This window comes from Haemorhous mexicanus, chromosome Z, assembly GCF_027477595.1.
Source record: "Haemorhous mexicanus isolate bHaeMex1 chromosome Z, bHaeMex1.pri, whole genome shotgun sequence".
Classification (NCBI taxonomy): Eukaryota; Metazoa; Chordata; class Aves; order Passeriformes; family Fringillidae; genus Haemorhous; species Haemorhous mexicanus.
In genome coordinates this window covers 5,572,135-5,587,655 of record NC_082381.1, presented here as the reverse complement: position 1 = coordinate 5,587,655, position 15,521 = coordinate 5,572,135, and the positions used below count along the sequence as shown (strand labels likewise).

Here is a 15,521-nt window from a genome sequence, read left to right as displayed (position 1 = left end):
AAGATATCATGTTGGACTCTCAGGGCACTAACTGCCCTTTACTTGTTTGTTAGAGGCCAAGAACAGATGTGAAAAAGAGCAGTGTGCTCTGGCTGGGGAAACCAGAGGAGGAAAAAAGTCACCCCTTCCTTTCAGAGAGTTGTACTCAGCTTCCAGTTGGAACAGTGGGAGCACCATTGCTGTGGGGCTTCCAAATCCAGGGGCTGCTGTGTGTCCATACATGCTGTGGGAAGCAGTTGTACACTGCCAGGATGTTAAATTAGATTCCCTAATGAGCTCTGAGCTGCTAGAGAGATTCAGCAGTTCCAGAAAACTCAATTTGCAAGGATCTGCAGCAAAATGAGCAGGTCTGGTTTGGTTTCCTGATCATACATAGGGTAAAGAGCAGGCCAGGAGTGTCCCAGAGTAATAAGTATGGGTCAAATGCAATTATTTATGGAGGATTTTACAGGGCTTAGCCTAACACTGGGTGGCTGCAGGTCCATGAGGGGAGCTGTGGGCAGCCTAAAACCTTTGCAAGTGGCCTTTATAACCATGCTCTCCTGGCTGTGCTGGGACAAGGGTACCACACAGAAAATTTGCTCTTCAGCACTGGTCTGAGCACAGCACCCTGCGGGGAAATCCCTCTTGCTGGCAGCCCATGATGAAAATTTCTTCCTGGCACTTTGTGACACTGCTCAGATGAACACTTGTTGAGTTTCAGGGAATACACATTTACTGTCATGCTGTTTCCATGTCAAAATTTCTCAAGAGCCTGTTTAAAATGGGGTTATGATGTAGCATTATCATACTCATTTTTCTTTCTATTTAGTCGTTGTGTATTTCACAGCCATGTCACAATGGGTGGCAGTGTAGATTATATTTCCCATTTCTCTTGGTGTTAAATACTTCTCTGTAATGAAAAATTACTTAGTGATATAATATCTTTATTACTTTATGGTAGCAGGGGAGCACCAAAGCCCACTGAAGCTTTAGCATATAAAGACTCCTGGAGAAAGAGTCAGAATTGGTGTTTTGTTACTGTGACATAGATCCAAAGCAAAGCAGGTGCCATGGATACCAGAGGGCCTATGAACCTGTAGACCAGAAGGACAGCCTTTCAGCATTTCAAGGGAAATGTAAAAGATATCAGCAATTAAATAAATAGTCCTTCCCATTTACAAGTGAGGGAATGTATTGTGTGACAGCCAAACTGTTGTGGCAACCCTTTATAGAAAGTTAATTTGCTTTGATATTATCTTCCCCCCTCCACCACTGTATTTTAACAGGTCATTGGAAATTGTCTCTCAGAATTTGAGGGGTTAATGCTCCTGAGTGCCCTGATGAGCCCTGATCCCAAACTGGGGCTACAACAGTTCTGGGAATCCAACTGAGCCCAGGCTCCTCTCAGGAATGGATGTCCCAGCCCTGGGGGTCCTGCAAAGTTCAGGAGACCCCCTGAGAAAAGAGAGGGGTCCTGCCGGTGGTGGTGGGGGGGGGGGGGTCCCACAGCCCCCCCAAGTGTCCCAGAGCTCCTGCCAAGCCCAGCATGCCCAGGAAAGAGGGACCCATGGGGGTCGGGGCCAAGCTGCTGCCACCCCAGCCTACAGGAACAGCAGCCAACACTTGTCCCTGCCGCAGACACTTTGTCCCTGGGGAAGCCACCACCACCCCGGAGCAGCCACTGGCCCAGCCCTGTCCCCTGCCAGCAGCTGTCCCCGTCCCCAAAGCCCAGAGCCCTCTAGCCCAGCCCCCAGCCCCGCATCAGGGAATCCCAGCCCTGCAGTGCCCTGGTGCAGGCAGACAGAGCTCGGGAGCCGCGTTTGCTCTCCTGCAAGAGGAGTTTATTAACAGAGACTGGAACAAACGGCCCTAACAACAGAGAAACACAAAAATATTCATAACAGTTAACACAAAAGTATTTATAATGAACAAACAAAAAAATAAGCAAATATACCGGTATACCAAATATACCAATATACCAAATGTACCGATGTACCAAATATACCAATATACCAAATAACCAAATATACCAATACCCAAAATTTCATAGCAATAAACACAAAAATATTTATAACAATGAACATAAAAATAGTTATAACAAGTAACACAAAAATATTTATAACAATAAACAATTATACCAACAATCAAAAAAAGCATAACAACAAACACAAAAATATTTATAACAACAGAAAAAAAAATTATAGCAATAAACAAACGCAAACCCAATCCTAACACTAAATACCACCCCAAAGCCATCCGATAAGCCAGCCCAAGCCGAGGTGCATCTCCAGCCAAGGGATCCCCTTCCTACAATCCCTGCTCCGGCGTTCCCCCGGTGGGACTGCGGGACCCCCGGGTGCTCAGAGGACGAAGAGCGCCCGCCGCCCGCACCGGCTCTGCCCGCGGAACTTGCGCAGCTCCTCCTTGAACGCCGGGTGCTCCATGGGCCGATAGTCCCGGGGCTCGCAGTGGCCCTGCAACCCACGGCTCCGTCAGTGCGGAGAGTCCCTCCCACGGCGGGGAAGATGCTCAGAGCCAGAGCCGCCCCTCCCCACTGCCCTGTGCCCCCGTTCCCCCCCAGTCCCTGCCCTCCTGCCACCGCGGGGACACCGGCAGGGACTCACCGGGAACTGGAAGAAGAACTCGCGGTACCCCCCCTTCAAGACGTAGAGCTCGGGGTAGAGCAGCTGCGGGTACTCGTGGCAGCAGCGATCCCTCTCCCGCAGGAATTTGCACCTGTGGCCGGGCAAAGAACACGGCATCAGGCCCAGGCGGGGATCCGGGCGTGCCTGGGGGGCTGGCAGGCACACACCCGTGTGCCCCCCGTGCCCTCACTCACATTTTGGGCCCCCGCTCAACAGAGAACTCGCAGTGGAAGATGATGATCACCCTCTTGCCGGCCTCCTGGGGCACGATGGGCCGCTCCAGCAGGAATTCCTCCGCGTCCCGCTGCAGCGGCAGGTTGACAGCGCCCTGGGGAAGGACACCAGGCGCCTTTTTCCCTTCTGCCTCCAATTTCATTTTCTCCAGGGACCCAAGAACATTGCCCCCCAGCCTCCCCCACCATCATGCTCCTCTTTCCACTTGGGAATCAACCCTTTGAGGGGCGGCTTGGCGCTTTTCAGGGGCTGCCTCCATCCCTCTGGGCAGCTCGGGACCGTTCAGTGGGGGGCTGCTCATCCCATCCGGGGGCTCAGAGGGGCTCTGGAGGGGTTGCTTCACTCCTCTTTGAAAGCTCAGCATCTTTGGAGGGGCTGCTTAATCTTTCGGAGGGTACTCAACAGATCCCGGGGGATCTGTTTTCTCCCCACCTTGTGGGGTGGGCTCAGCACCTCTGGGGCACCTCTTGGACACCCCCCTTCTCCCGGCCCCGGGGCCACGGGGGAGGTTCTGACCTTGACGTGGCCACCCTCGTACTCGTAGGGGTACCGGCAGTCCACGACGACGCTGCTCTCGATGAAGCTGCTGTAGTGCTCCGACAGCACCGCCGCCAGCTGCGGGGAGAGCGGGTCACCAAGGGTCACACACGGGGCCGGGCGGGGCGGGGGAACAGGCAGGCTGCCCCTCGGGGGGCTGCGGAAGTGTCGCTGTCCTCTTACCGTGCCAGGGGAGATGTACTTCAGGCCCGGGTCCTTCCCCTCCACCGTCGGGAGGAGGTGAGGCTGGAGGAGACAAGCCCTGGGCTCATTGCCATCCCGGGGGTGGTACTGTCCCCCCAGCCCAGGAGCCCCCAGTGGCCGGTTCTGCAGCCCCGGGCGGGGAAGGGACAGATAAACATGCCTGTGGCACGGACCAGGGGAGCAGTGACGGGGCTCTTCACCCCCCACAAGCACTGCAGGCTGGCAAGTCACAGCCCCAAGGCCCCGTGTCCCCAAGCAAGGGCCACCAGCTCGCTTTGGGCTCTCTTTGGGGGCACTGCGGGGCTCCGATGACGGCCCCTGCTCAGAATAATGGGGGCAGCACCCCCAGAGCTGCCCCATCCTGGTGGCCCTACCTTAGAGAAGTCCCCAATGAGCTCCTGGTCATCGCTGGCCAGCAGGTTCTCGATCTTCTCGAGCTGGGCAGACCTGTAGGGCTCCAACCACACTCCCTGCGGAGGCACCAACCAGAGACACCCCCAGATGTCAGCAGGGGCTCTGTCCCAGTCCTGCCAGAGACAGGCTGGCTCTCCCCCCACACCTTCCCCACCACCCACCGGCTCCAGCGACGTCTCCTGCTCAGGGCTGCCGGCCACACTTTTCTGCCACTTGGCATTGGCAGGGCTGTCCCTGTCCGAGGGAAGTCTCCGCTTCGGGAGGGGCCCGGGAACACTGCCGGGCACCGAGGGCGAGCGGAAGAGCTGCCGGCACTGGCCGCGCTTGCCCGGACGCTGTGGGGAGAGCCTGGGGGTCTGGCAAGCCGCCAGCTCCAGGGCTGGTGCTGCTCACCAACCTGCCCCCACCCAGGGACCCTCCATAGCCCCCTTCGGAGCCCCCAGGAGGGAACTGTGGAGCTCCATCCACTGCCAAAGGCGGCCACGTACCCGCTTTGCCTCCTTCTTCTTTTTCACTGGTGTGGTCACCGACTTCTCCATCCCCGGGGGCACTGTGGCATCACTCTGCCACGGCAGCAGCTGGGGGAACTTGGGGGAGAGGCAGAGGAGATCGTGAAGGGGACAAGTCCTGCCAGCTGCTTCCCACCCCCAGGCAGGCACGGGTCCCGTACCCAAGGTCCATCCAGCTCCCAGTGCCTCGCAACTTTGGCTCAGGGTGTCCCCAGGACCCCCCAGCCCGCCCATCTCCCACATGCACACGCCTCCAGGGGAGGTTGGAGCGGCAGATGCCACTTTGCTCATGATCGCCCATCCGTGGTTCCTCCTGATCGCTCCAGCCTCTCTCACCAGCAGCTCTGGCGCGCCGCAGGGGCTCTTGGCAAGGAGGTCCCTCCTGGCAGCTCCGTGGCTGGCGGGCAGCCGGCTCCGCTGGCCCAGCCTCTGCAGCTTTTTGGGGACAAAGCCCTCCTGCAGCGGGGGGGGGGGACACGGCGTCAGCACCCCTGTGGCCCCTCCCTGACCCCCCAGGTGTCGCCGCGCCCCTCACCTCATCCTCGGGCTCGCTCTGGCGCTGCCGCACTCTGTCCCTGCGCACCTGGAGCTGGGAGGTGTCCTTCAGCACCGGGCTGGCTTTCAGCTGGCACTGCTGTGGGACAGCCAGGGGGTGAGCTATGTTGCACAGCCCTGCCCCCTCTCCTGGCTCCATCCTCCTCGTCCCGGTTCGGCCGGAGACCCGGCAGGATCCTGCAGCACTCACCGGCAAGGAGCTGATCCTCTGGCGAAGGAGCTTCCTGCTGCAAGAGCCGGGAAAGGGAAGCATCGAATGACTGCAGGTGTCCCCGGCCGCTGTGTCCCACCCTCTGCCATTGTCACCTCCACCCCCTATGTCCTCAGGGTGGGGTAAGAGCTCCCCAGGGCAGTCACATCTCCCCAAAGGGACCTGGGACAACAGCACTTCCAGGCACTGAGCGAACACCAATGAGAGACCCCAGGAGGGGCACGGGGACAGCCTGGCTTTTGGGTCTGGGACAGGGACAGCCCGAGCTCGAGGACAGCCTGGCATTCATGTCCTGCCGCAGGGATAGAGCCCCTTGACGTACTCTTTGAGAGCTCTCCCAAACTCCGCGATGGTTTTCTGGAAGCTGTGGGGAGAGCAGACATGGGCTTGATGGGGGGTCCATCCGCGTCCCCCCAAGCAGCCCAGGTTGTCACCCCCCACACACAGACTGGGGGTCACAGCCGGGTGCGCAGCCCCCAGCCAGGCTGAGACCGGGCCCTGCTGCTCGGGAGAGGCGGGGCAGGGACAGGGACTGTCTGTCTGTCCCCGGGGGGACACAGGGATGGGGCCACTCACTCTTCCTGCACGGCTGCCGGGCTCTGCCTCGTGCGGGAGTCCGACCCCGATCCTGCGGGGGAACAAGGGACATGGATAGTCCCGGTGTGGGGATGGGGTCCCGGCCCCAGCCAGGAGGCCCGGGCAGGATGGGGCCGGGCCGGGAGCCGCCCGGCAGGCGGGTGGCAGCGCCGTTGGGAGCAGCGGTGTCGCACGGAACGTCGCGTGTCACCGTGAGCGGCGTCCCCAGCGGAGCGGTTCGTGGCTGAGCCCCGGGCAGTGCAGGTACGGGCTCCTGCCCAACGCTCCCCAGAAGCTGCCCCGCCTCCAGCCCCTCGGCCAAGCCCTGCCGAGACACCACCGACCCCACTCCGACACTCTCGGCACGACCCCGGCGCCGTTTGGGGACGGCTGTGGGGCCGAGCAGCCGCATCCCTCACCTGCATCCGTGGGCTGCCAGGAGACCGAGTCGCGGGGACAGGCACGGTCCCAGGCCAGCGGCTCCGGGGCCAGTGGGTGCCACAGCCGCGGGAGGAGTGGCCGCCCGTGCCCCCTCCTCGGGGTGTCCCGGTGCCTGCGGGCGGTCGGGACGGGGATAGGTCAGTGCCCCGGGTGCCCCGAACCCCTCCTAGTCCCGGCGGGACGGGGACAGGAGGCGAACGAGAGCATCCCAAAAGCGCCCTTGGGCACTTTTGTGTCCTGTCCGGGGAGTGCCTGGACAAAGCCAGTCCGGCCCCCCGGCCACCCCCTCACCTATCCGGGCTCTCAGCCCTGTCCAGCACCAGCGGCGTGAGCGGGGCCGTGCCCGGGGAGGGCAGCGGGGACACGGCCGCCAGCCCGGGCAGCCCGCGGCCGCCGCGCAGGGACATGGCCCGGCGAGCGAGGGTCAAGCTCCGGCAAGTAAGTGAGTGGCGACAGGGGACAAGGAGGTGACAAGAAGAGGTGAAAGGAGATGACGGGTGAGAGGTGGGGGGTGGTAAGAGCCGATAAGAGGCGATAAAAGGTGACCAGAGGTGACCAAAGGTGCCCAAAGGTGACCAGAGGTGACCAAAGGTGTCCAGAGGTGACAGGTGACACCGCTAGGCTCCTGTTTACAGCAATAACAGGAATAACAACAACAGCGGCACCCGCAGCCAATGGGAAGCCGTGGCGGGTGCGAGGCGGCGCGGCCGGCCAATGGGAGGTGCGAGCAAAGCTTGGGGGCAGAGCCTCATCCGAGGGGGCGGTTTCGGAACGGAAAGGGGCGGGGTCACGATGAGGAGGCGGGGTCAATGGGGAGAGGGGCGTGACCACCGCTGTTTCCTCGGACCGTGTCGCTGCACGGGACGCTCGGCCTGCCCTCTTGTGCTCTTGTGTCACCGGCAGGGCGGTGGAATGCTGCCGCACATGGAATGCTGCCTTTTACCCACCCCTGACAGCCACTGCCACATCCGGTCGCAAAAAAGCAAGGTTGAACCTTTGGAGGTTGGGTTTTTATTGGTGGAGTTTCTGTTTTTCAAGGCACCTGTGAGTAGCCTGCTCCATTTAGCTGCTGAAAACTCTTATTTCTGTATTAAGCTTAACCTAAATCTGTTAATTGGCACTTGTGCTTAAGGGCACTTGATTTCTTTGCTCTTACAAACATGCCCTTGACATTGAGTCCCTGGTGTTTATTCCCTGTGTGGTTCCAGCCTGTCCCAGTTTCCTCACGGATGTGCCCAAAAAGTTGGAATTGTAACAGAGGTAAAGACTGCAGTGGGGGAAAAAAACATAATTTAGAACTAATCCCAAGCATTTGGCTTGACTATGCCTCCCTTTTCTCCCACCTGCAGATCAAACCTGCCCAAGGAGTCCAAACTCCATGGGTATTTGGAAGGCACCCTGCTGCACTGCTGTGAGCCAACAGCTCTGACACAACCCTGCAGAAAGCACCACTTCCTCCTGCTCATGGCAAATTTCATGTGTTTTTTAATATATACATATATTTATATATAAATCAGGAATTCTGAGAAAGCTCTGCGTCATGCCAGTGACATTTTGTGCTATTCAAGTAATGTCAACTGCTGCTTTTAAAACATCTTAAGAGCCTAATGGGGAATTTGACAAAAAACTCAAACTGCAGGTGATTTTTTTGCAAGATCTTTTTTTGGTCTCCTTTTGTGCAGTCATTTCTTTTGTGAGCAGTAAATAGCATTTCTGCTTTCTGCTTTTAACTTCTCAGTTCTGAGGGCAAAATTAGGTGGCCTCCCTGGTACCCCTTTATTACTCTCTCCCCACCCTTTAATTTTGGATATGCCTATTGTCCCAGGTGCACTGCAGCCCTCCTACAGAAGAGATGGGACCTCACACACAGGTATTTCAGGACCTGTCAAGTTACCTGGGCACAAACAATTTCAGTGAATTACATCTTGCTCTTCCAGCTGCCTCTCAGCACAGCAGCAGTCAAAAAATTAGATTTGCTCTTGGTCAGCTATGATGCATCTTTGAAATACAAAGGAAAAGGGGCAAAAAAAAAGTCCAGCAGGGCCTTGCTGAGCTCGTGGAGTCACTAACATGTAAAGTGTCACCAAAATGTAAAGAAAGAGGGACTGGGCACAGTAAGGGGCTGTCCAGGGAGGTGGTGGAGTCCCTGTTGCAGGAGGTGTTTAAGAAAAGGCTGGATGTGGCACCAAGTGCCATGGTGTGGTTGACAAGCTGGTGTTCAGTCATAGCTTGGACCTCATGATCTCAAAGGTCTTTCCCAACCCAACCTAGCTGATTCTGCAACTCTGTATTTTGCATGTTATTTTTGAAATGTTAGGTTCAATTTTAATATGCCAACGTTTGTGTGGTTTTTAAAAATTATTTCTAGGCTTTCTTCTGCCTGACAGCAGCGGTGATAAATGAAAAGCCAGGAAGGGCACAGTGCATCCTTAAAAACTTTATTGGAGTGGCACAGTGCAGACTGCAAGTACAGTCATGAGTCTAAATATCCCCAACTTCAGTCCCTGTGCCATCCCTGCCTGCAGAGCCCGGGCTCTGCTGCCAGTAGCCTCCCTTTGCCAGCCCACGGCAGAGCTGTGGACATGTCAGGATGTGCAGAAGGACATTCTGCAGGGCAGGGAGGTGGAGGAAAGCCCTAAGGAGGAGGTGGTGGCAGCCCGGGGCTGCGGCAGCCAACCCGCAAGAGGTGCCTGGCCTGCCTGTCCCCACAGGGAACAGCAAAAATGGGGCTTTGCTCCCTGCAGCAACACCTTCAGCCCCAACCCTGCATTCCCTGCTAGAGTGCCAGGAGCAGGACTGGAAACAGTGCAAAATAAGATAAAAAGGAGCCCGCCCCGGACCTGAGCTTTGATCGCTGCTGGGGCTCGTGACCCTCCTTTCCTTCCCCACCCTTTGTGTTGGTAGCTGTTACATTTGTAATTTGTCCAGTCCAGGAGACTCCTGAAATTATGAGATAACAGTACAGATACAATTGGAAATAATGGTAATAATAATAATTAAAGAAAAAAAAGTCCTGCCCTAGTGTGTTTTAACTACTGCTAGAGGCAGCATCCCAAATACCTGCTTGATGTTCAGACGTGCTGGAAGAAGCGGCTTATCCCCAATTTCTCACTCTTTAGCCACCCCACAGCTGGCCTGCAGCTTCCCACCAGGAACTGGCCTGAGCAGAAGGCTGCACAGCCCAGCTGAGGGTAACTAAAGCTCACTATATTCCAGAATACTTAATGAATCCACTGCAATGTTAAAAAATGCTAGCACGTATGAACTCTTCAGAGATTTACAGGCACTATGTGAAGATTATGTGCAAAAGTCTGCAGATTTTTTTCTCTTTCTTTTTTTTTTTTTTTTTTTGGCATAGCTCTTCATTGATGCAATATATTTCCTGCAAATAGAAAGCATTCTTTCCCCCTGAATGCTGAAGGAAATTACAAAAAAGTCAGGCTATGTGAGTCCTAATAAACTCAATTGCTGGGGGAAAGAAACAAACCTGAGTCTACTACAGGGAAAAAAGAAAAGATGAGAAAAAGTCCAGCAAGTATCACTGTACAAAAACCACCCAGAATAACTATGTGCTTTTGCCATCAGCTTTTGTTCTTCAGGAATAATCATCTGCCCACAGAAAGAAGACATTTTACACGATGCAGCAGGATCCTGGTGGGGGGAGAAAACAAATCAAAAAAAATAAAGTCAGAGTGCTCATCTTCCATTAATTGGAAATAAAACTCACAATGTAAATCTGGGAAGAATTACGGGAACTAAGCCTCCAGATGGGAGCAGAGCAGAGGTAATGACACAATGTCAATCTCATAAAGATCAAACCCCCCAGCTGAGCTGTACTTGATCCTCATTACTCTGTGAAAATGTCTTGGGGAAACAGCATGTTACCCCTTGGAATGCTTGGAATTCCACCAGCCTAAAGGAGTTTAGCTACATGAAGTAGTTCTGTACAAACTAAATGGATAAAGGGTGTGAAAAAACTTTCCTGCCTGGAAACCCTGAAGTGCAAAATCATCCCAAGCATTTTGATTTAGCAGTAGTTTTAACAATGTCTTGGTTTGCTTCAAGGACTGCTAGCAAAACTCAGCTTTAATTCACGAGCATGAAATTGTCTGTGGTAGCCCAGTGAACAGGGAAAAAAAAAATCTCACCTGGTAAGGTTAACGTTTAGCTTGTTTTCTGCTTCTCAGATTTGCTGCTGGAGGACTGTCCCTTTGCCTGAAGAGAGGATGAGACAATGAGAAACTGAACCAAGCTAAAACCTGAAATCAGGCAGTGACAAGACAAACATCAGAGTCACAGTTCAGACATAAATACAAACTGCACCTGAAATACAGATAATTTAGCAAGAGTATTTGTGACTCCTGCTGTGTACTAAAGTTTTCACCTTTTCACCATCAATTGCTTTCTTTCAGACAGAGTGGGTTGTGGCTGACCTCATCATTCCCTGTTCCTAAACACCCTTTTACCCACACCAGTGATCAGGCCACAGCTCAGAACATCCTCCTGAAGAGGAGATAAAGACACCCCTCAGTTTTACACTGAGAACTGCAAGTCAGTTCTGGGGTCTCAAAAAAGGCATCTGTGATGCTTTAATAAAAACAACAACCAGAAATCCCATCACTGACATGTGAAATGTAAAACTCCCAGAGGAGATATAATCATCTGATTCAGGCATCTACTGCACTTATCCTCTGTGAGAACAACATGATGGAACAAGCTTCACCCTGTCCTGAATCAATTTTCTTTACTTCTGGATAAAAAAAGCCAAACAACCCTTTTTACCTTCCCCATCCCGCCCCCCCACCTTTTTTCCCCCCGTTTTTTTTTTAATATATAAACAGCTGCCTGCCTTTCCCCACCATGTTCATTCATACTTTTTTTTTTTTAATGAAAGTATGTAGGTCCTCACTAATTTTAAAAAATAATTTATGATGATAACTCAGGAACTTGGCTGGGGTTGTTGGAGTACTTTTTAATCACTTTTGGGATGCTGTTACTCAAACCGTAATGAGAGAAGTGGTGGGGATCCTGCCCAAGGCAGCTACAGGCATGCAAAGTGGGACTCTTAGATCTACAAATCTGGGAAGGAGAAGCCTGTGGAGCATGCACTGAAGCCCCCGCTCACAGAGAACAACACTCTGTCTGAAAAACACTTTTTTTTTTTTTTTTGCCCCTGTTTATTGCCAGTTTCCCTTGAAATAGAAAGGGGCCCTTCTCCTCTGTGCATGTTTACAAAAATGGATCAAATTCAACATATTGATGTAAAACTCCCCCCAAAATAGCAACCCTGTAATATGAGTCCAAAATCTAGCTGCCCCTCTGCCCCTCTTGTCTGACTGTCCATACTATAATAAATGTGTTGTACCGTTTTAGGGTCTCTGGGCTTTCCTTTTTCCTTTGAGCTTGGTTTAGTGGTCGTAGATTCCTTTCCACTTTTGTCCTACACTCCAAAGAAAAAAAAAATAATTACAGTTACAAGGAGAGTAGAGCACTGGTGGCTCCTGCTTTATCATCTGCCAAAACACAATCTTCTGAATGGGTTTGATAGCAACACAGGCTATGCTGACAGGAGACTGCATCAGGAAAACCTGGTAGAGATGGGCAAATTTGTATTTACTACTGAGCAATAATGCTGCAGGCAGCAGATTTAGCCCTGGATTTCACAAGCAGATGAAGCAGCACTTCAAACACCAGTGGTTCTGTCTTCATCTGTCTGAGGGTTCTGTGCTGAGGGAAGCCCCTGGAGGAAGCACTGCAGTGGCCAGCAGAGCTGTTTGGAAACAGCTCTTTCCTCTCAGGAATACAGCTGATTTTGAACCTCAGTTTCTAAGCTGCTGCTCCTTTTCTCAGTTTCAGGACCTCTCCAGTCCATTCCTTCTCCTTTCTTCTTGTCAACTCTACTGGTTTCTCTAACACATCTGAAAGCCTTTGCTGCTCCCTGCTTTTCTCTCGACAAAACCCTCCTGAACTGTGTCTCAGCTCCAGCCAACAACCATTGCTACACAGTGCCTCCACAGAGCAAACGTTTCTCTGCCTCTCTGCACTTTATGAACACTCTTATAAACTCTTAACACATTTCTCTGCTCAACTTACTTCTCCAAGCCTGTCTGAAATGTTCTAATTACCAGAAAACTTCCTTCTTCCAAATATTTAGTACACAAAAATACATCCAACAATATTTAGTACAGCAAAATACATCCAACTTCCACTGTAGAAGTGAGACAATCCCTGCATCAGGATAGGCTTCCTGTAAACCTAAAATGAGCTACTGCAAGGAAAAGTGAGGAGTAAGAAACTGTTTATTTTGCAAGTTATTAGCAGAAAATGTCCTACCTTTGAGTGCTGGGGTGTAGCAGGAGCCTTTGCACAAGTATCAAAGTCACCTGACAAGGCATCAATAGCAGCACTGTCATCTATAGGTTTCTGCAATAATTTAAATTTTCAAGTCACAAAATGTGCAACCCAGCTTCCCACAGTCAAATTAGCGGTTCAGGAATTTATGTCTGCTTTAATTAATTATCCCTTTTCTCAAAGAAAAGCACACCTGAACTCCACACATATTTTAGAGACATCTATTTGAGATTCCCAAGAGGCATGATTTCCTGAACATTCATAATGCTGTTGTACATAAAAACTGCATTTATTGTGAAGAGTTACTCCTCAAAAAAGTTGTACTGTCCACTACTGTTCCTGTTCCTGCCTTCATTTATGAGTATTTGCAATTAATCCCCCCTTAAGCTTACAATGACACAACTTTGAAACAAAATCAGAGCCCACAGCATGAAAAAACCCCACAGAATAAATATCATAAATATTAAAAAAACCCTCAATAAACCCCCATTATAAATGCTACCTTCTTTCCTTTGTGTTTCACATCATCCTTTGCTGTTGGCTTTGCTGGTTTGCTCTTGGGAAGAAAAAAAAAGCAGATCCTCACTCATTTTGAATCAGACATATTAGTTTTAAAATACAATATTTACATATGGCACTACTGGGTGTTCAGAGATTGCTAATGAACCTGCACTGTTCTGAATGGATTTCTTTAGTAGTTCAGAGTGATTTATTTGTTCAGACTTCCCAGTTGAGAAAGGGAAAAAAACAACAAAACAAGACCAAAACCTCTTTTTTTTAATCCCCCCCTTTTGTTCTTTGACTTATAAGCATGTGAGGATAGAGCTACTCTCACTGAAGGATATTTCCATGTTTTTTACCATAACTCAATACAGACACTCACTTATTCCACTTGTAATTCCAAAGAGGACATACTGGCTTAGATAGACTCACTGTTGCAAATGAAAACTAGGGAAGTTTTTCCTTACCTGCTCACCAGACTCCAGAAGTTTCCGATAGTCAGGTGGGATTGTTTCATCCCTCTCTCCAAGCTTGTCTCTGTGCTCAGATTTAGCCTTTTCCTGAAAGTATTTAATTTTTAAAAAACCTTATTACCCATGTTAGAAATATTAGCAATCAACAAGTCAGAGAGCATATCAGACTTAGGACAGATATCCTTTTTCACTTTAAAATTTTAAAACTACTGAGAAAACCCCCATATATTAATTTTACTATGAAACGTGTTTCACACCTGAAAGTTTTCAAAACTACATTTATTTTTTAACTTGTGCTGCTCTGATTTTTGGCAGCATACCAGGAACATGCTATACAGAACACCACAAGGAGGTTTTTAAGCAGATTGCTGAAGAACATTTTTGTCTTTTTTAATGCAGACACCTTAGGGATTTTTTTTTTTTTTCTCCAGCTAAGATTCCAGCCTAAACTTATTGATAGGCAGCATATGGTGATTTTGTTTTTTCCCCAGTAATGTACTTTACCTTAGATATTTCAAATTACAATTTATTACAACTATTACTACTATTATGCAGAAATTTATTTTCCTGTAAGCAGAAGGGCCTTTATAGGATTTTATGAAAGACTAAATGAAGACAAACCCAGCAGAAACAAGGAAACTTAAAAATGGGCCTGATTAGGTGAACTTGTGGTTATAAAATTCAAAGCTTGACAAAAAGAAGGCCAGGGAATCAATTTTAGAAAATGAGGCCTGAGAAGACACCTGAAAAATCATGAGAATAATGGCAGTGAAAGGCACTGAACTAAAATTATTTCAAATCTTCAACACTTGCTCTCAACTGCCTAAAGTATATTAACCAAATCATAATTTTTCACAGAACACACAGGTAATCCAGATGACTCAAAAGTGGTTGATATGCCTCTACGTAAGAGCATGGATTTTCTTCTCCAATAACCTTACTCTTACAACATCTAAAATCCCAATGCCATATACTCCTGTGAGCATATGGGAACCATTGCAGATTCTGGGGTGTTTAGAGGGCTTTTTTTTGTTTGTTTGTTTGTTTTTGTTTTTTTGTTTTTTTGGTTTTTTTTTTGGTTTCGTTTATTCCCTTCCACCTGTCTTTATTCCCAAATTGCTTAAGTTTCAGAATGTCTTTTGTTACCTTGACTTTATCCACAACTGGTTTGTTCTCATCAGGGTCAGGTTCCCTCTGTCCCAGGGAATCAGACAGGAGATCCAAGGCTTCATCCATCTCTTTTCCTCCCTAACAAAGCAGAAACATATTTGTGAAAGCACATCTGCTGCAAAAATTACGTAATTCATCAATCTACTGTAAATGCTGGCTAATGAACTGTAAGACTTGAGCAAAGAAAGAGCACTCCTGTTGTACTTGCAGTGTGGCACATTAGCTGGGGAAAAATACAGAATATTTCTGACCTCCAGAAACATAATTTCAAGAAGGGCTTATGGAATTATTTTGAATGGTTTTCTTTTTTTTATAAATAAGCCAAGCTGCTGTAATGAGAACAGATCTATGAAATAATTGGCAATTGCTTGGCAATTATTGTTTGGCAATTACCATGGATTTTGCAATTTTATACAGAATCTGGATAGTAAAAAAGCCCTTAAAGCCAACACAGGCAGGAGGAGCTTTATATTCCCCTCCCAAGCCAGGCTGGCACCAGGTGAAGATCCCTCAGCATGGATCAAAATGTGTGAGCAACATTACAATAAACACCAGGAAGAAAGGTTCCCGTGGTATTCAAAGGGGGTCATGGTATTGCCCGTGGAACTCTGTTGAAAATGGAGTGTCCACTCATTCTTTTTTTCTCCATTTTTTTTTTCCCCAGGGGAACATTTTCCTTCTCTGCAATAGCCATTTTTAGCAATAAATTATTAAATCC

At 50.1% G+C, this 15,521-nt stretch overlaps 2 protein-coding genes across 4 annotated transcripts in view; both read right to left on the bottom strand.

The window, feature by feature from the left end:
* Positions 1-1,891: 1,891 nt before the first annotated feature.
* Positions 1,892-6,909, bottom strand: LOC132322122 (uncharacterized). Its single transcript, XM_059836390.1, is given in 16 exon segments — positions 1,892-2,456; positions 2,607-2,718; positions 2,822-2,955; positions 3,378-3,476; positions 3,582-3,644; positions 3,977-4,072; positions 4,178-4,351; positions 4,505-4,640; positions 4,642-4,730; positions 4,732-4,780; positions 4,782-4,981; positions 5,061-5,159; positions 5,271-5,307; positions 5,614-5,655; positions 6,079-6,420; positions 6,600-6,909. Coding segments are annotated over 16 exon segments (1,902 nt in total). The 5' UTR covers positions 6,716-6,909; the 3' UTR covers positions 1,892-2,342.
* A 1,821-nt stretch (positions 6,910-8,730) lies between these two features.
* CAST (calpastatin) overlaps positions 8,731-15,521 on the bottom strand; it is a 52,139-nt gene continuing 45,348 nt past the window's right edge. For all 3 annotated transcript variants that reach the window (XM_059873384.1, XM_059873382.1, XM_059873383.1), the window contains 7 exons: positions 14,780-14,881; positions 13,628-13,720; positions 13,162-13,215; positions 12,642-12,731; positions 11,674-11,753; positions 10,457-10,523; positions 8,731-9,959 (listed from right to left, as the gene is read on the bottom strand). In XM_059873384.1, the coding sequence (XP_059729367.1) occupies positions 10,466-10,523; positions 11,674-11,753; positions 12,642-12,731; positions 13,162-13,215; positions 13,628-13,720; positions 14,780-14,881 (477 nt within the window). In that variant the 3' untranslated portion in view covers positions 8,731-9,959; positions 10,457-10,465. The remainder of the gene's footprint in view (positions 9,960-10,456; positions 10,524-11,673; positions 11,754-12,641; positions 12,732-13,161; positions 13,216-13,627; positions 13,721-14,779; positions 14,882-15,521) is intronic.